This window comes from Scylla paramamosain, chromosome 14, assembly GCF_035594125.1.
Source record: "Scylla paramamosain isolate STU-SP2022 chromosome 14, ASM3559412v1, whole genome shotgun sequence".
NCBI classification, from domain to species: domain Eukaryota; kingdom Metazoa; phylum Arthropoda; class Malacostraca; order Decapoda; family Portunidae; genus Scylla; species Scylla paramamosain.
This window is the reverse complement of record NC_087164.1, coordinates 26,529,923-26,549,922: the sequence shown is the minus strand read 5'-3', so window position 1 is coordinate 26,549,922 and position 20,000 is coordinate 26,529,923. Positions and strand designations below refer to the sequence as shown.

Below are 20,000 nucleotides of genomic sequence, written 5' to 3'. Positions count from 1 at the left end.
AAACCGTGGGAGGGTAGTTTGGAAATGAAAGCTTTGTGCCAGACTCTATCAAAAGATCAAAAGCTTTTGTTATGTCCAAGGCAACAGCAAAAGTTTCACCCAAATCTCTAAAAGAGGATGACCAAGACTCAGTAAGGAAAGCCAGAAGATCACCAGTAGAGTGGCCTTGACGGAACCCATACTGGCGATCAGATAGAAGGTTGTGAAGTGATAGATGTTTAACAATCTTCCTGTTGAGGATAGATTCAAAAACTCTAGATAGGCAGGAAATTAAAGCAATAGGACGGTAGTTTGAGGGATTAGAACGGTCACCCTTTTTAGGAACAGGTTGAATGTAGGCAAACTTCCAGCAAGAAGGTAAGGTAGATGTTGACAGAGAGCTGAAAGTGTTTGACTAGGCAAGGTGCAAGCACGGAGGCACAGTTTCGGAGAACAATAGGAGGGACCCCATCAGGTCCATAAGCCTTAGAAATAGATGTGATGGCATTGGTGCCTTCTGGTTGAAATAAAGGAGGGGAAGAAGAAGAAGCAAAGTTATTGGAGATATTTTTTGGCTAGATGCCAGAAGTCACGAGGGGAGTTAGATCTTGAAAGATTTTGACACTTTCTGTTAATGAAGGAGTTTTTGGCTGGTTGGAGAACTGACTTGGCATGGTTCTGGGCAGAAATATAAAGTGCATGAGATTCTGCTGATGGAAGGCTTATATATATATATATATATATATATATATATATATATATATATATATATATATATATATATATATATATATATATATATATATATATATATATATATATATATATATATATATATATATATGTATGTATATATATATGTATGTATATATATATATATGTATGTATATATATATATATGTATGTATATATATATATATGTATGTATATATATATATATATGTATGTATATATATATATATGTATGTATATATATATATATGTATGTATATATATATATATATATATATATATATATATATATATATATATATATATATATATATATATATATATATATATATATATATATATATATATATATATATATATGAATGATTCAATCTTTTATGAAAACACACAAGACAAATTTCATGTAAGTTACGTGACCAATAAATAAATATTATGATTATTATTATTATTTATTAAAAGTTTGTTTTATTATTATTAAAAGTTTGTTATTATTATTAAAAGTTTGAGTCTTGGTCATCCTCTTTTAGAGATTTTGCTGAAACTTTTAATAATAATAATATTTATTTATTGGTCACGTAACATACATGAAATTTGTCTTGTGTGTTTTGATAAAAGATTGAATCTTTCATACAAGGTCTAAAACTAACAGGTCTTATTAATCTAAAATATTCATACTCACACGATTAAAACATAAAAAGATAACTGGTACATAAAAAGATAACTGGTAACTGGTTCCCAAGTCTTAGTATAGTTAGCTATGATATGTTGAGAGGGCCATTATTTAAAATTGTGATACTTGCCGGCACAAAGGACTTACACAATCGGGCTGTTTTACATTTTGATGATCTCAGCCTTTTCCCTTAGGGTAACTTTTGGTAATGGCCATTCAGTGGATGTGTTACCTCATTGATAATTACTTCGCATCTTTGTGGAGAGAACTTTCTGTATATATCCATCAATGAATTGATATTTTTTACGCCTAATTTTGCACAGTTTTTGATTAATCGGGTTAGTTTATTTTTAGAATCAGAGCTACAATTACCATACCAACATGTGATGGAAAATGAAATGACTGACTGCACTACTGCTGTATAGAATAACTGCATAATTTTAGTGTTAATCTTAAGTTTCTTAAGTTTCCTCATGAAATGCATTCTAGAATTAACTTTTTTATATATTGCCTCGACATTACTATTAAAATTGAACCCATTTTGCTGTTGCCTTGGACATATCAAAAGCTTTTGATAGTCTGGCACAAAGCTTTGATTTCCAAACTACCCTCCTACGGTTTCTATCCTTCTCTCTGTAACTTCATCTTAAGTTTCCTTTGTGACCGTGATATTGCTACTGTGGTAGACGGTCCTTGTTCTTCTCCTAAATATATTAACAGTGGTGTTCCTCAGGGTTCTGTCCTGTCACCCACTCTCTTCTTATTATTCATTAATGATCTTCTAAACCAAACTTCTTGTCCTATCCACTCCTACGCTGATGATACCACCCTGCACTTTTCCACGTCTTTTCATAGATGTCCAACCCTTAAGGAGGTAAACATATCACGCAGGGAAGCCACAGAACGCCTGACTTCTGATCTTTCTAAAATTTCTGATTGGGACAGAGCAAACTTGGTATTGTTCAATGCCTCAAAAACTCAATTCCTCCATCTATCAACTCGACACAAACTTCCAGACAACTATCCCCTCTTCAATGACGCTCAACTGTCCCCCTCTTCTACACTGAACATCCTCGCTCTGTCCTTTACTTATAATCTGAACTGGAAACTTCACATCTCATCTCTAGCTAAAACTGCTTCTATGAAGTTAGGTGTTTTGAGATGTCTCTGCCAGTTTTTCTCACCCCCCCAGCTGCTAACTCTGTACAAGGGCCTTATATGGAGTATGCTTCACATGTCTGGGGGGATTCCACTCATACTGCTCTTCTAGACAGGGTGGAATCAAAAGCTTTTCGTCTCATCAACTCCTCTCCTCTAACTGACTGTCTTCAGCCTCTCTATCACCGCTGCAATGTTGCATATCTAGCTGTCTTCTACCGCTATTTTCATGCTAACTGCTCTTCTGATCTTGCTAACTGCATGCCTCCCCTCCTTCCGCAGCCTCGCTGCACAAGACTTTCTTCTTTCTCTCACCCCTATTCTGTCCACCTCTCTAATGCAAGAGTTAACCAGTATTCTCAGTTATTCATCCCTTTCTCTGGTAAACTCTGGAACTCCCTGCCTGCTTCTGTATTTCTACCTTCCTACAACTTGAATTCTTTCAAGAGGGAGGTTTCAAAACACTTATCCACCAATTTTTGACCACTGCTTTGACCCTTTTATGGGACTGGCATTTCAGTAGGCTTTTTTTTTTCTTAAATTTTTGTTGCCCTTGGCCAGTGTCACTCCTACATAAAAAAATATAAAAATTATATATATATATATATATATATATATATATATATATATATATATATATATATATATATATATATATATATATATATATATAAGGAAGGGCAGGGTGGGTGGAGGAAATATGACCAACTCTTCTAATTTTCCCTGTTATTTGCAGATACCTTGGAAGGAAGGTGATGGTGAGGAACAGTGAAGAAAGATGACGGAGCAGAAACAGGCCCACACCATCCTGGAATGTGCTGCAAATAATCTTGGTTACCGGCAAAGTAAAGAGATAAAGAGATAGATAGATACAGAGATAGATAATTATTAGTAAGAGTGAGATTAAGATAGATAGATAATTATTATTAAGAGTGTTAGTTAGATAGATATATACAGAGATAGATAATTATTAGTAAGAGTGAGATTAAGAGTGAGATTAAGATAGATAATTATTATTAAGAGTGCTAGATTATTATATTCTTATTATATTATTTTATTTGTGTGTGTGGTGTGTGTGTGTGTGTGTTCTCTTTTCAGAAGTGTGTTTGGAATGCAAGAAATATACAAGACCACAGAAGATTCTATAGTGGTGGTGGTGGTAGTAGTAGTAGTAATAGTAGTAGTAGTAGTAGTAGTAGTACTTTATCAATATACAGGGCATTATAGAAACAATGAATGTAGTTAGGGTGGTGGTGGTGGTGGTGGTAATTTTCTACTACTGGCTCTAACAAATATACTAACATAATAACAAATATACTAACATAAATATTTATTATTTTTCTTTTACAGCTTATTTGATTTATTTAATTATTTTATTGGTGGGAGGGAAAATAATTTTTTTTGCAAATTTATTGATAAATTACATGTTTTATTTATATATTAAGTTTATTGATGTTATATTTCGCGGTTTTGTTAATTTTTTTTTTTTTTTTTTTGGGTGGCTTAATACTGCTTTGTTTTGCTTGGTAAGGGTTCTCACAGGTGTCCGCAAGAGAGAAGAGGAACATTTCACCCTCAGTCAAGAATGAAGACTTCTACATATATTTTTTTTTTGGTGTTTGGCTTAATACTGCTTTGTTTTGTTTGGTAATGGTTCCCACAGGTGTCCACAAGAGAGAAGAGGAACATTTCACCCTCAGCCAAGAGTGAAGACTTCTGCTTCAGTCATCTAGGTCTCTTTAATGTAAATGTATCTATGAAGAAACAGCAGACAATGAAATAAATGTTTGTTTGTGTTTTAACTGTTGTTGTTGTAATGCTTCCTCTGACGCGGGAGGTTCGCCATCTGGCAGTTATTGTTGCCAGGGTTTTTTTTTTGGTGTGAATTGTTGCCTTGATGGTCATTTTGTTTGCATGGTGGTGTTGTCGGTGAGGCCATCTGGTCAGGATAGGCAAGGTTGTCTTCTGTTACTCAGACTGATGGCAGCCTTTTCTTTATAGGCAATGGACGCATAGCCATGTTTTCTCAACGGGTCCTTTTCTTCCAGGCTGCCATGGGAGGACGGCTGTGGTCTGCTGTCTGTTTCCACTTGCTGCGGCAACGCGGGAGCCACAGGTATAAGGTACACCGGTCGAGTTGACCACTCGACCGGTCAGGTTTAGGTTAGGTGTGATATATATATTTTTTTTTTATATATATATATATATATATATGTCTTAGCTACATGCTTGTTAGGATGTATAATGCACCTTCGGGTGCACTTTTTTCCCTTTTCTCTCCCAGAAAGAAGATGTTCCGGGTTCCTGGTTGCAGAAGAAGAAGATGTCGCCGCCGGTATGCCAGTCGGACTAGCCATCCGACTGGCAGGTATGATTTTTTTTTTGGTAGGATCGCGTAATGTATATGTATATATTTCCGGATATATGCATATATATAGTGATCCATATATTTTTTTTGATGCATATATTTTGATATACGTCCTTAAGACGTATATCTGATGTGTGTATCAATTATTTATTTATGTCTTAGCTACCTTAACCCGTTAGGCATGTAGCGCCGCTGTGCGCGCCTTTCTTCCCTTTCCTAGCTAGTGTGTGGCAGGCGCGAGGGGAGATGGAGGGAAGGCGCGATGGCAGCGAAGGCGCGATTGCAGTAGTAGCAGCAACAGGTAAGCCGGTCGGCCTGGTCAGCCGATCGGCTTGGTTTAGGATAGGATTATTGATATATATATATTTATTTCATTTCATGTATGTCTTAGCTACATTTATGTCAGGATGTATAATGCACCTAGAGTGCGCCCTTTTTTCTCCCTTTTCTCTCCCAGAAAGAAGATGTTCCAGCGGCAGCGGGCCGGTCGGGTTGGCAACCCTGCCGGCGGGGGGTTAGATAATTATTAATAAATGTATGTGTATGTATATATATGTATTATTTATAATACTTATATATGTATACATTTTTGCTTTAGTGGGATTATATAACTTGTGTATATATATATATCATGTTTATATATATATAGACTTTGCATTAGATGATTAAATAATTTGTGTATATTATATACCTATATATATGTATATTTTTTCAATATACATAATATATGTTAAATATACATTGTCTAGGATTGATATATTTAGCTTTTATAAATATATCAGAGTATATATATACCTATATATATGTATATTTTTTTAATATATGTAATATATATGTTATATATACATTTTCTAGGATTGATTGATTGATATATTTAGCTTTTTATAAATATATCAGTATATATATACCTATATATATGTATATTTTTTTAATATATGTAATATATATGTTATATATACAGTCTAGGATTGATATTATATATTTAGCTTTTGCAGCTGTTGTGATGTGCAGGTGTATGCCTGGAGTGTACATCTGCATGTTGTGACAGTTTTTAACTCAGGATTTAGCTATGTATTGTCAGCTCTTGCAGCTTTCTAGGATGCACAGGTGTATGCCATGTGTGTACATCTGTAAGTCCTAGCGATCTGTATTCTGACTTAGGATTTTTATATATTTAGCTATTTTACCTGCTAGGCCATGCATGTCTAATGCACCTTGTGTGCCCAGTTCCTTCCCCTTTCTTTAGTTCTGGCGGGGGACCTGGGTGGACAGCGGCAGGCCCGGTCGTTCCCTCGTGGGGCCGTGGTGGGAGTGACCGTCAGGAAGCTTCCATTACGGTAATTATTTTCTCTTTTTGTACTAAATTTAGTTATATTTACGTTAACTTGATATTCATGTTTATTCATTCGTTGCTGTGGTCAGTGTTTGTGGCGTGTGGTTTTGTCTGTTTTTACCAGTATTTCACACTTTTTTCTCCGCATCAATACCCATTCTAGTTTTATTATCTGGGGTCTTTCAAAGTTTTTATTTTTTATTTGTATGTATTTGTTTGGTTTTATGAATGTTTGTTTATTTTTTGGTATCAGCTGTGTATTTTTAGTATTACAAATGTACTTTTGGTGTCATTATTGTACTTTTGGTGTCCTATGTTTTTTTTTTTTTTGGTGGCTTGCTTTTACAAGTATATGTATTTTATCATTTTTTAAATATTTCTTTTGGTTTTGTGAATATTTTCTTGGTTCTGTGAATATTTTTGTTTTATAATTTTACAAGTATTTTAGGGATTTACGAATATTTTGGTTTTATTTATTTATATTTTTTGGTTTTATGAATTTTTTAGTTTTACGATTTTTATTATTATTATTATTATTATTATTATTACTATTATTATTATTATTATTATTACGATTATTTTAATTTTACAATTTTACAATTTTTTTGGATTCACGTATATTTTTTTATCTTTACGGATATTTTTTTGGATTTATGAATATTTTTTTTGGTTACGATTATTTGTTTTAGTTTTATGATTTTACAATTTTTTTGGATTCACGAATATTTTTTCTTATCTTTACGGATATTTTTTTGGTTTTATGAATATTTTTTTGGGTTTTATGGTTATTTTAGTTTTACGATTTTACGATTTTTTTTACTTCCACGGATTTTTTTGGGGTTTTACGTATATTTTTTATTTTACGTATTTTTTTGGTTTACGTATTTTTTTTTTTGGTTTTACGTATTTTGCTTTTACAGATTTTTTTCTTTTACGGATTTTTTTGGTTTAGGATTTACGGATATTTTTTTTTGGTTTGCGGATGTGCGTATTTTTTTCCATTTGCGTATATACAATTTCTTGGGTTTACGTACATATAATGTTTTGGGTTTACGTAATTGTTTTTGCGTTTTGGTTTTTTGTTTGAAATGGTTCTTTTAAGGAATTGACTTATTAAATTTTTTGGTTGCTTTTTATTTATTCTTATGTGTTTTTCTCTTGTTTTTTATTTAGTCTTCACTCTTATATGTTTTGGTTTATTTTTCACTATTTTTTGGTTTAATTATTACTGAAGAGGGTATGAATTTTGGATATTGGTTCCCCTTTTTGGGGTTTTACGTATATTTTTTATTTTACGTATTTTTTTGGTTTACGTATTTTTTTTTTTTGGTTTTACGTATTTTGCTTTTACGGATTTTTTTTCTTTTACGGATTTTTTTGGTTTAGGATTTACGGATATTTTTTTTTGGTTTGCGGAGGTGCGTATTTTTTTCCATTTGCGTATATACAATTTCTTGGGTTTACGTACATATAATGTTTTGGGTTTACGTAATTGTTTTTGCGTTTTGGTTTACATATATTTGAGTTTTTTGTTTGAAATGGTTCTTTTAAGGAATTGACTTTTATTACATTTTTTGGCTGCTTTTTATTTATTCTTATGTGTTTTTCTCTTGTTTTTTATTTAGTCTTTACTCTTATATGTTTTGGTTTATTTTTCACTATTTTTTGGTTTAATTATTACTGAAGAGGGTATGAATTTTGGATATATTCGTTCCCTTATGCACTGGTTTAGTACATTTCTGCACAACCTCTCAACCTGGCGACAATGAGTGAGGTGGCGCCTCATGACACCCTCGCCTGTGAGCGAATAATACCTTGCTTGAAAAAAAGGGGGGACCAGGAGCCACAGAGAGAGAGAGAGAGAGAGAGAGAGAGAGAGAGAGAGAGAGAGAGAGAGAGAGAGACTATGCGTGAAGGACTGTGTAATATATATTTTATTTATTTATTTTTCACTTTAGGTTAGTGAGTGTGTCTGTTCATCCAATCTGTGCAACTTGACCATCCATCCAGTCAGTCTGTCAGTCACACATCCAGTCTGCTCACTGTCACCCATCCCATCACCCACTCACCCAGTCACTCACACATCCCATCACCCACACACCCATCTCATCACAGGGTAGGGAAATTCATAGGTAAATGGCACAGACCGTTAAGAATCTAATTTAAATCACAGAAAGATACTCTGGCAGTTGTCTGGAGGCTGGCTAAGGATGAGCTAACAGATATTAACTCACTGAAGAGGAGAGGGAAGAGTTAACTAACTGAGGATGTAGAGGCAATAGATGAGGGTAAGAACAATAGCAGGAGATATTGTAGTGGAGAGTTTTGGACAAGAAAGTGAGGAAGTGGTACCTGAACATGAGGGAGGGCTGGAAAACAGTGAAGGAGAAAGAAGCCCTATGGAGTGTGATGCAGAATAATATTAATAGCCTCATCTTGGGATTAAGCCAAATGTTTATCCTGATGAGTCTGGATATAATTCACCTTACAGAAATAAAATTGTGATGAGTTACAAGTAGAGAACATTGAACAAAATAGATACAACTTATGAAAAAGATCAAACAAGAAAGGAGTGATGTTTTTAGTTAAGGAAAGCTTCAAAGTGGCTGGATACAATGTGATGATGGACTAGCAGATGCATTAATAATTAGAGTCCAAAATATACCAGGCAAAAAGACGATTCAAAGTAACTGACATACCAAGCAATTAATTAGGGAAATCAGTCTTTGTTGACACTTCCAAAGCCTTTCAGTTTGTCGACCTCAGTATACTGTTAGGAAAAAGAGCGATATTAAGACATGAGGTATAAGCACTCCTGATTCAAAGGCTATTTGACTGATAGTGTGTGTGTGTGTCCTAAATTTTTCTTATCGTATGACATAATTATAGTTTTAGATCCTCATCAGTCACTGCTACATCTTGCAACCAGTATTTGGAGAACACAGTGAGAATAATTGAGGGTGGTTGCATCACCCTCAATCACGATCTACAAAACTCAAACGATGACCAAGTAAGTGCTCAAGTAATGTTCAGTGTGTATGTGTGTGTGCAGGAGTGGTCTTGCGATCATGTGCATTGTGTGTTTTTCATTATTATTATTACTATTATTATTATTACTATTATTGTTATTATTATTATTATTATTATTACTATTATTGTTATTATTATTATTAGTAGTAGTAGTAGTAATAGTAATATTGTATCACGGTATTTTATAATAGAGCCTCAACTTATACTAGTCTTGCCTGAAAATCTCTCGTTTTCTATCATTCTCCCATCCTGCAGGCCTGAGCCCAGACAGAGACCCAGAGAAATGTAAACAAACGCAGAGTCAGACTTGATATACGGGTGAATTTGTTGCTTTTTAGAGGGGCAATGGATCTGTACATGAGTGAGGTGGCGAGGGGCGTGGCCAGGGGGCGGCTAGCAGCGTGTGCCACCAGGGAAATGTGTATGAACATAAAAAAAGGCGCCTGTCAAGAAAGGTGAGGCCGGCTGCAGCTTTTTATTTTTATTTATTTGTTTCCATCAGGTTAGGTTTATATTAATTCAGTTAGGTTAGGTTAAGTTAGGTTAAGTCTCTCTCTCTCTCTCTCTCTCTCTCTCTCTCTCTCTCTCTCTCTCTCTCTCTCTCTCTCTCTCTCTCTCTCTCTCTCTCTCTCTCTCTCTCTCTCTCTCTCTCTCTCTCTCTTGCTTGCTTACTTTCATGTCTACACAGGTTCGTTCGGTGCAAGGAGTTGGCACAGGAGGTGTCTGAGGCTGTGCAGAGCGGCCGTCTGAACCTGGTGCCACAGCTGCACAGGAGGGCATGGCATAGCTGGCTGGACAACATCACAGACTGGTGTGTCTCCCAGCAACTCTGGTGGGGCCACAGAATGCCAGTGTACCACATCACTGCAGCAGACGGCCGGGAGGTGTGGGTGGCAGCTGCTCGGAGGAAGATGCAAGGCGGAAGGCTGTGCAGAAGGAAGGTACGTGTGTTTACCTAGTGTTAGTTTGGATGGTCTGATATATGGCAGAAATGTTTACTTTTTATTGTTTTTCCTTCAGTTGATATGCATTCTTTGTGGTCCTGTTCTCTGTTATTGATCTTGTTTTTGTTCCTTTGTCTTATGTGTTATCAGAAACTCAGGTAACTAATTGTAGGTGTGTAATTAGTCCATATTTTCATTGGTATATAACTAAAATATCTGTTAATACTGTAAACTCTAGCATTACTAATTGTTTGATAAAAAGATGGAGATTTCAGAAGGCTAGTAATGTTTATAGATGCTGATAGATTGAAAGAACTGACTACCTGTGTGTTACCTCTCCTTCCTCTTACGTAGTTTGATATTAATTGTTACCAGTATTGCCTGTGTTATATCACCTATGTTATATCACCCTCCCTCCCCAGACTGTGCTGCTGCATGGCCTCCTGTGTGATGGTGGCGGCCACAAGACATCCAAGTCCTGGGGCAATGTGATAAACCCCCTGGATGTGATCAGTGGGGCGTCCCTGGAGGTGCGTGACTTGCTGGTGCTGGAGTGTGTTCTGTACTGATGTTCATTGGGTGTGGTGAGCAGTATCTGGACAGCAGTTGATACATGAATATTTGTGAAAGCTTCTTAGCAAGTGTATTTTTTTGAACGGAGCACTGTAGAGAGAGAGAGAGAGAGAGAGATTTTTAGATGTGATGGCAAAAATTGTGTTTATAATTCTGTTTTCTCTGTTTTCTCCCTTTCTTTGTCTTTTCATCTCTTCTCTTTTCTTCCTTTTCCTCTTCTCTGCTTCCATTTTCCTGCTCATCTGTTTTCTCTTCTGTTTTTCACCACATTTCATCCCTTCCCTCGTAGCCTCTTGTCCTCTCACCACCCCCTCATGCCCTCAGGTACTGTGTGAGAGGATGGAGGGGAGCCTGAATACAGAAGAGGTACTCACTGGTATCAGGAGGAACTTCCCCACAGGCATCCCAGAGTGTGGAGCTGATGCCCTTTGGTTCACCCTGTGCTCCACCAACTTCAATAGTCAGTGTGGCATAGATAGATGAATGTGTATAACTTTGTGGTGCATTGAGTCTTGTGTGGGGTAACTGGGTTGGTGTATGGATCAATGAATGGAGTAGAGATAAGATTTTGGTGAGTGCTCTTGTAAGATTAGGGTAGGAGTGCTTCTCGTCTCCGTCAAGGGCTAAGGTGTTGAGTGTTGATTGAGTGAGGGTGAAAATTGTGTGTTTTGGTATATGTAGGAGATAAGATTTTAATGAGTGCTCTTGTAAAGTTAGGGTAGGAGTGCTTCTCATCTCAATCAAGGGCTAAGGTGTTGTGTGTTGAGTGAGTGAGGGTGAAAATTGTGTTTTTGTTTTGGTATATGTAGGAGATAAGATTTTAGTGAGTGCTCTTGTAAGGTTAGGATAGGAGTGCTTCTCATCTCCATCAAGGGCTAAGGTGTTGAGTGTTGAGTGAGTGTTTAAATATATTTGTAGGAGATAATATTTTAGTGGTTCTCTTTCCCAACAAGGATTAACGCATTGAAAGATTGTTGTGGGTGAGAGTAACGGTGAAAGTTGTGTGCTTTATCTTCGTATATGTAAGAGATAAGCTATAATAAGTGTATTTGTAAGGTTAAGGCAGTAGTGCTTCTCTTCCCCAACAAAGGTTAAGGTGTTGAAAGAGTGTTGTGAGTGAGTGTGAGGTGGGTGTGAAAGCTGTGTGCCTTGCCTTGCTATGCGTTTGTACATCTCTCATAACACTTCCCTGCCAGACCACGTGTGTGTGTGTGTGTGTGTGTGTGTGTGTGTGTGTTATATATAAAATATAAATAAATAACTACATTTCTACTCTACTGATGGGAGAAACACGCTTTAAAAAGGCTCTATTTGAAGTGGCACAGGTTTTTAAGGATGTTTTTCATGGTTTTAGTGACAAATTAACAACATTCCTACATTACTAACAGGAGAAACACTCACGAAAACCTCTGCTAATCATCTTTGTGGCCTTTGGAATCAATCGTGAAAGAGAGAGAGAGAGAGAGAGAGAGAGAGAGAGAGTGTCAGCTAAACCAATTCAACTTGATATGAGAGAAAATCTAATTATCTTCCATTAACAAAGAACTATCGTCCCAAACATTGAGTGCTGGAGGGTGCGTTCTGCATTGGCAGCTGGCATGAGCGGGTGACAGGAGGCGTGTGAGGCGCATGACAGCTTTAGTGACAAGTTCATGCTGGCAGTGGTGCAATATTATGCCCTCAACACTCTTTCACTTTAAGGGCTTGGAAACCACAGTGCCTTCAGATTTGTGGAGAAGTGTGTGTGTGTGTGTGTGTGTGTGTGTTTGATAGTTATATTAGTGGTTTAAATCATGCTGTGCTAATATCTATCCCTCTATGAATGTGTGTGTGTGTGTGTGTGTTGACCTATTTGCATGAAACAGGGGAAGAGGGAAGAGGAGGAGAGAAGAGGGGTGCTTGGGAGATGAAAATGTATGTATGTATGTATGTATGTATGTATGTATTAATATTTTCCCTATCATATACAAAAACACCCTTGAAATCCTATATAGAACTTGCCATAGAACACACTCACTCTCTCCCATGTGCCCACTCCCTCTCACCCACCCTCTTGTCTCCCACACAGCTGCACACCCCGTCCTGCAGCCTCAAGGCACTCACCTCTCCTTTTCCAGTCATGGGTGCCTTGCCTCCTCCTTGCAACACCACCACCACCACCACCACCACTGCTGCCATTACCTACGAGGGGGAGAGACTGTGATGTGGCTGCAGGTGGCTAGGTGAGGCATTGTTCTGGTGTTGTTGGTGTGAGGTGTTGCATTACCTTGAAATTCACAGGCCTTCCACAGCCTTCCCACTGGTCTCCTTGTCCTGTCCTCCTCCACACACCATCCACAGGCCTAACCTAACCAACCTAACCTAACCTAGCCTAACCTAACTTAACCTAACTTAACCTAACCTAACCTTACACCCACAGGTTCGGAGGCCTCCAGAGAGCTGCCCAGAGTGAAGCTTGTGGTATAGAGGGACAGCTGCTATTCATCAAGCTTACATAGTGACTGGAGGAAAGTGGGAGGAGCCTGGAGGGAGTGATGGAGGTACAGTACTTGGAGAAAATCCCTTCACCATGACAACTGGGTGTCTGCTGTACAGGCCACTGACCAATGGTGAGAGAGGGAGAGGGAGACTGGCTAATGGTGGATGAGAGAGAGAGAGAGAGAGAGAGAGAGAGTCATGATAAAGGATATTGAGCACAGACTTCACCACTGGGTCGACTCTGGGGGCCACGTTCTTCTGCTAGGGAAGTACTGGCCGGTTGGTGGCCGCGGCTGTTCACGCACTCGCTCTTGCTGCGGCTGGCATGCTGTTCTGTCCTCTCTTCTTCCAGGAATTGCTGTCTGAGGTTGTGTGTGTGTGTGTGTGTGTGTGTGTGTGTGTGTGTGTGTGTGTGTGTGTGTGTGTGTGTGTGTGTGTGTAGAAGCCATCATGATCAACCACAGCAGGTGATAATGATGGTTCCTGCTTTCATTGTCATCGGGGCTAGCCAGACCAACCTGGGGCTGTACTCTGGGGTGACGCTGTGTGCCTCAGGTGGGTCTGGAGGGGCTGGGATAGTTGGTAACAATTAAAAAGACTAGTATACACACAAACCATTACAAACACTATGTAATGCTGGTATACACGCACAAACAGACAATTAAGACAGGTATACACTTAGAGACATATACAAACACTTGCTATTGGTTGTATATTCTTAGAAACACACACACGCTTACTAAGTCTGGTATACACACACAAACTTGTATACAAACACTGGGATACACTTAGAGACGCATCCATACACTTGCTAAATCTGATATACACACATAAACTCATAAGAGATGCTGGTATATGCTCAGAAATCTATACACATTAAGTAAGGTTAGTATACACAACAAGGAGTGGTCTTGCGATCATGTGCATTGTGTGTTTTTCATTATTATTATTACTATTATTATTATTAGTAGTAGTAGTAGTAGTAGTAGTAGTAGTAATAGTAATATTGTATCACGGTATTTTATAATAGAGCCTCAACTTATACTAGTCTTGCCTGAAAATCTCTCGTTTTCTATCATTCTCCCATCCTGCAGGCCTGAGCCCAGACCGAGACCCAGAGAAATGTAAACAAACGCAGTCAGACTTGATATACGGGTGAATTTGTTGCTTTTTAGAGGGGCAATGGATCTGTACATGCGTGAGGTGGCGAGGGGCGTGGCCAGGGGGCGGCTAGCAGCGTGTGCCACCAGGGAAATGTGTATGAACATAAAAAAAGGCGCCTGTCAAGAAAGGTGAGGCCGGCTGCAGCTTTTTATTTTCATTTATTTGTTTCCATCAGGTTAGGTTTATATTAATTCAGTTAGGTTAAGTTAGGTTAAGTCTCTCTCTCTCTCTCTCTCTCTCTCTCTCTCTCTCTCTCTCTCTCTCTCTCTCTCTCTCTCTCTCTCTCTCTCTCTCTCTCTCTCTCCTCTGCTCTCTCTCTCTCTCTCTCTCTCTCTCTCTCTCTCTCTCTCATTAAAATTAACTTAATAATAACCCCTTCTGTCCCATGTTAATATTCTCTCTCTCTCTCTCTCTCTCTCTCTCTCTCTCTCTCTCTCTCTCTCTCTCTCTCTCTCTCTCTCTCTCTCTCTCTCTCTCTCTCTCTCTCTCTCTCTCTCTCTCTCTCTCTCTCTCTCTCTCTCTCTCTCTCTCTGATGCAGGCACAGATGCAGCGTGGTGAGGCAGTGTTCATCCCAGGGGCACACCACACAGGGTCAGCAACACAGGTGGTGGTGGAGAGGCACCTGTGGGACGCCCAGGGGAACACCAAACACGACCTTGACAGACAGAAGTGAGTGTTGCCTTGAGAAAACTAGAATGATAGAGAGACATGAATATACAAAACTGTGTGTGTGTGTGTGTGTGTGTAATTTTTCTATGCAGTCAAAATAGTTACCCTGTTTTCTGTTTTCTTGGGCAGTAGACTGTGTACAACTAACTTACATATTTAAAAGACAAATTTGCCTTTTTTTGCAGGTTTATTGATGAAGTGTGGAAGAAGAGGAGGAAGGAACAATGATATTCGACCAGCTGCGGCATCTGGGGGCTTCAATTGACTGGGACAGCTGTGTTTACAATGGATGCAGCGAGAGACTGGCCTGTGTGTCTGTCTGTACATCCGTAAGCATACCTGTCCTTGTAAACTCTGACACACACACACACACGCGCGCACAAACAAGAAATTTCACCAAAACACTTTTCCTCGCAGTGACGGAAGCGTTTGTCCGTCCGTACGATGCTGGGCTGGTGTACCGCAAGGAGGCTCTCGTCAACTGGTGCTGCAGCCTTCAGTCGGCCATCTTGGACATTGAAGTGGACCACCTGCGCCTGACAGGACCCACGGAGCTGGCAGTCCCGGGGTACAGCAAACCGGTCAGCTTCGGAAAGATGTGGGACTTCCCTTACAGACTGGCAGACTCAGGTAGGTGGTGAAGGGGTAACCAAACAGGTGTACTGACTTAATTAGGTAATAGAGGAGGGACTTCACTTTCTCCAAGACTATTTGCAAAGGCCACAGAGATACCTAGCTGGGTTCTCAAGATTAATAATGTAGAAATGTTGTTAATCTATCAGTAGAACCATTAAAACATTCTTGAAAAACCCGTATTATTTCATCACGAGTATTTTTCAAGGCCACAGAGATACCTAGCTGGGTTCTCAAGATCAAGGCCACAGAGATACCTAGCTGGGTTCTCAAGAGTGTTTCTCCTGTTAATAATATAGAAATGTTGTTAATCTGTCACTAAAACTTTAAAAACCCCCCACAGGGTTTCCTGAGGTTTGAGGCGTGGGGGGCAGTGACGTCGGCCCTGTCGGCACTGGGGCTGTACAGAGGGTGCCACGCCCACCCCATGACGGTGCCTCACTGCAGCAGGACGCAGGATGTCAATGAGCCCGTGCTGAGGCCCCAGTGGTGAGCAGATGGTGATGCTGTTGACGATAGTGGCATATTGAGTATTATAATTAGCCCTAAACACTTGCTTCCTTGCTTTCATGTCTACACAGGTTCGTTCGGTGCAAGGAGTTGGCACAGGAGGCGTCCGAGGCTGTGCAGAGCGGCTGTCTGAACCTGGTGCCACAGCTGCACAGGAGGGCATGGCATAGCTGGCTGGACAACATCACAGACTGGTGTGTCTCCCGGCAGCTCTGGTGGGGCCACAGAATGCCAGTGTACCACATTACTGCAGCAGATGGCGAGGAGGTGTGGGTGGCGGCTGCTCGGAGGAGGATGCAAGGCGGAAGGCTGTGGAGAAGGAAGGTGTGTGTGTGTGTGTGTGTGTGTGTGTGTGTGTGTGTGTGTGTGTGTGTGTGTGTTTACCTAGTGTTAGTGTGGATGGTCTGATATATGAGAGAAATGTTTACTTTTTTATTGTTTTTCCTTCAGTTGATGTACTTTGTGTTGTATCTCCTAGTGTGTTCCTATTATCAGTATTACCTTGGGGCAAAGCTGTACCAAATTGTAGTTTTTCTGTACAGTTGAGGTGCAGTCCTTGTCTGTATCACCTTTATTAACCTACTCTGGGTTCCCTTCTATATTTCTGTGAGGGAAAACTGCATTATTTTATATCATTCAAGTGTGTGTGTGTGTGTGTGTGTTTGTGTTTCTGTCTGTCTGTCTGATTTTATTCTAATTGGATGACCTGACTTGACCTGAATATAAGGAGAAGGAGGAGGAGGAGGTAGAAGAAGAAAAGAAGAGGAGGAAGAGGAAGATAAAGAGAAAGTGTGTGTGTGTGTGTGTGTGTGTGTGCGCAAACCCTCATTAAAATAATAAACTTCATGTAGCAATAGATGAATGAAAGTCTTGACGGTTACGTTAATAATCGCAACTTTCCGTCTTCACCCTGTGCTCCTCCCCAGGCACACCCTTGACCTCCATGTCCACCCAGCAGGAGGAAGATCTGGACACCTGGTTCTCCTCTGGCCCTCTCCCTTTGCCTTGCTGGGGTGGCCGGGTCAGGGGAGGGGAGAGACCATGCCTGACCTTGCTCGCTTCTATGCAACGACCTTGAAGACGGGTCACGGCATCCTCTTGTGGGTGGCTCAGGTGGTCATGCCGGGACTCCACTTGACGGGGAGGCTTTCCTTTGAGGTGAGGTCGTCTGGGTCTTGGTCTCCTGGTTCTGTCCTTTGTTATTAATCTTGTTTTTGTTCCTTTGTCTTATGTATTATCACAAACTCCGGTAAGTAATTGTAGGCGTGTAATTAGTCCATATTTTTCACTGGTATATAATTAAAATATCTGTTAATACTGTAAACTCTAGCATTACTAATCGTTTGATAAAAAGATGGAGATTTCAGAAGGCTAATAATGTTTATAGATGGTGATAGACTGAAAGAATTGACTGCCTGCTTGTTACCTCTCCTTCCTCTTATGTAAACGTGATATTAATTGTTACCAGTATTGCCTGTGTTATATCACCTGTGTTATATGACCCTCCCTCCCCAGACTGTGCTGCTGCATGGCCTCCTGGGGTGATGGTGGCGGCCACAAGACGTCCAAGTCCTGGGGCAATGTGATAAACCCCCTGGATGTGATCAGTGGGGCGTCCCTGGAGGTGCGTGACTTGCTGGTGCTGGAGTGTGTTCTGTATTGATGTTCATTGGGTGTGGTGAGCAGTATCTGGACAGCAGGTGATACATGAATATTTGTGAAAGCTTCTTAGCAAGTGTATTTTTTTGAAGAAGTGCTGTAGAGAGAGAGAGAGAGAGAGAGAGAGAGAGAGAGATTTTTAGATATGATGTCAAAAATTGTGTTTATAATTCTGTTTTCTCTCTTTTTTTACTTCTTTTCATCTCTTCTCTTTTCTTCCTTTTCCTCTTCTCTGCTTCCATTTTCCTGCTCATATGTTTTCTCTTCTGTTTTTCACCACATTTCATCCCTTCCCTCCTCCCTCGTAGCCTCTTATCCTCTCACCACCCCCTCATGCCCTCAGGTACTATGTGAGAGGATGGAGGGGAGCCTGAATACAGAAGAGGTACTCACTGGTATCAGGAGGAACTCCCCACAGGCATCCCAGAGTGTGGAGCTGATGCCCTTCGCTCCACCCTGTGCTCCACCAACTTCAGGAGTCAGTGTGGCATAGATAGATGAATGTGTATAACTTTGTGGTGCATTGAGTCTTGTGTGGGGTAACTGGGTTGGTGTATGGATCAATGAATGGAGTAGAGATAAGATTTTGGTGAGTTCTCTTGTAAGATTAGGGTAGGAGTGCTTCTCGTCTCCGTCAAGGGCTAAGGTGTGGAGTGTTGATTGAGTGAGGGTGAAAATTGTGTGTTTTGGTATATGTAGGAGATAAGATTTTAATGAGTGCTCTTGTAAAGTTAGGGTAGGAGTGCTTCTCATCTCAATCAAGGGCTAAGGTGTTGCATGTTGAGTGAGTATTTAAATATATTTGTAGGAGATAATATTTTAGTGGTTCTCTTTCCCAACAAGGATTAACGCATTGAAAGATTGTTGTGGGTGAGAGTAACGGTGAAAGTTGTGTGCTTTATCTTCGTATATGTAAGAGATAAGCTATAATAAGTGTATTTGTAAGGTTAAGGCAGCAGTGCTTCTCTTCCCCAACAAAGGTTAAGGTGTTGAAAGAGTGTTGTGAGTGAGTGTGAGGTGGGTGTGAAAGCTGTGTGCCTTGCCTTGCTATGCGTTTGTACATCTCTCATAACACTTCCCTGCCAGACCACCTGTGTGTGTGTGTGTGTGTGTGTGTGTTATATATAAAATATAAATAAATAACTACATTTCTACTCTACTGATGGGAGAAACACGCTTTAAAAAGGCTCTATTTGAAGTGGCACAGATTTTTAAGGATGTTTTTTATGGTTTTAGTGACAAATTAACAACATTCCTACATTACTAACAGGAGAAACACTCACGAAAACCTCTTCTAATCATCTTTGTGGCCTTTGGAATCAATCGTGAAAGAGAGAGAGAGAGAGAGAGAGAGAGAGAGAGAGAGAGAGTGTCAGCTAAACCAATTCAACTTGATATGAGAGAAAATCTAATTATCTTCCATTCCCACAGAACCGTCACCCCCCAAACATTGAGTGCTGGAGGGTGCGTTCTGCGTTGACAGCCAGCATGAGCGGTGACAGGAGGTGTGTGAGACGCATGACAGCTTTAGTGACAAGTTCATGCAGGCAGTGGTGCAATATTATTCCCTCAGCACACTCATTCACTTTGACGGCTTGGAAACCACAGTGCCTTCAGATTTGTGGAGAAGTTTGTGTGTGTGTGTGTGTGTGTGTGTGTGTTGTTTGATAGTTATATTAGTGGTTTAAATCATGCTGTGCTAATATCTATCCCTCTATGAATGTGTGTGTGTGTGTGTGTGGTTGACCTATTTGCATGAAACAGGGGAAGAGGGAAGAGGAGGAGAGAAGAGGGGGTGCTTGGGAGATGAAAATGTATGTATGTATGTATGTATGTATGTATGTATTAATATTTTCCCTATCATATACAAAAACACCCTTGAAATCCTATATAGAACTTGCCATAGAACACACTCACTCTCTCCCATGTGCCCACTCCCTCTCACCCACCCTCTTGTCTCCCACACAGCTGCACACCCCGTCCTGCAGCCTCAAGGCACTCACCTCTCCTTTTCCAGTCATGGGTGCCTTGCCTCCTCCTTGCAACACCACCACCACCACCACCACCACTGCTGCCATTACCTACGAGGGGGAGAGACT

General features: G+C 39.8%; 2 protein-coding genes and 1 long non-coding RNA gene across 9 annotated transcripts in view; all 3 read left to right on the top strand.

Annotated features, from left to right (window-relative positions):
* The window catches only part of LOC135107094 (uncharacterized), a 16,241-nt gene extending 12,481 nt beyond the window's left edge, over positions 1-3,760 (top strand). The window contains exon 4 of the long non-coding RNA XR_010271612.1: positions 3,276-3,760. This is a non-coding gene — a long non-coding RNA (uncharacterized LOC135107094). The remainder of the gene's footprint in view (positions 1-3,275) is intronic.
* A 4,371-nt stretch (positions 3,761-8,131) lies between these two features.
* LOC135107093 (valine--tRNA ligase-like) lies at positions 8,132-15,346 on the top strand. Of its 7 annotated transcripts, none has more exons than XR_010271608.1 (10): positions 8,134-9,250; positions 9,609-9,725; positions 9,959-10,211; positions 10,637-10,744; positions 11,112-11,247; positions 12,856-13,009; positions 13,207-13,396; positions 14,360-14,557; positions 14,969-15,099; positions 15,285-15,346. XR_010271608.1 is itself a non-coding variant. In XM_064016765.1 (7 exons), exons 1-6 carry the CDS (start codon positions 9,243-9,245, stop codon positions 12,988-12,990), a joined length of 708 nt encoding a protein of 235 aa, XP_063872835.1. In that variant the 5' UTR covers positions 8,134-9,242; the 3' UTR covers positions 12,991-13,009; positions 13,207-13,706. The 7 variants fall into 7 exon arrangements, 3 of the variants coding, with proteins under 3 accessions (XP_063872836.1, XP_063872835.1, XP_063872834.1); XR_010271611.1 differs by having other exon boundaries at positions 13,207-13,327; positions 14,441-14,557; positions 14,975-15,099; positions 15,285-15,345; XR_010271610.1 differs by having other exon boundaries at positions 13,207-13,327; positions 14,441-14,557; positions 15,285-15,345.
* Positions 15,347-15,591: 245 nt separating this feature from the next.
* The window catches only part of LOC135107091 (uncharacterized), a 14,545-nt gene continuing 10,136 nt past the window's right edge, over positions 15,592-20,000 (top strand). The window contains exon 1 of the mRNA XM_064016757.1: positions 15,592-15,729. The gene's annotated coding sequence lies outside the window, so the exon portion shown is untranslated. The remainder of the gene's footprint in view (positions 15,730-20,000) is intronic.

Bases quoted from the DNA above. Each gene is read 5' to 3' on its own strand.
- LOC135107093 (XM_064016764.1), top strand. The intron at 10,745-11,111 runs GTGCGTGACTTG...TCATGCCCTCAG, and splicing joins TCAGTGGGGCGTCCCTGGAG to GTACTGTGTGAGAGGATGGA. The intron at 11,248-12,855 runs GTCAGTGTGGCA...TCTCCCACACAG, and splicing joins GTGCTCCACCAACTTCAATA to CTGCACACCCCGTCCTGCAG.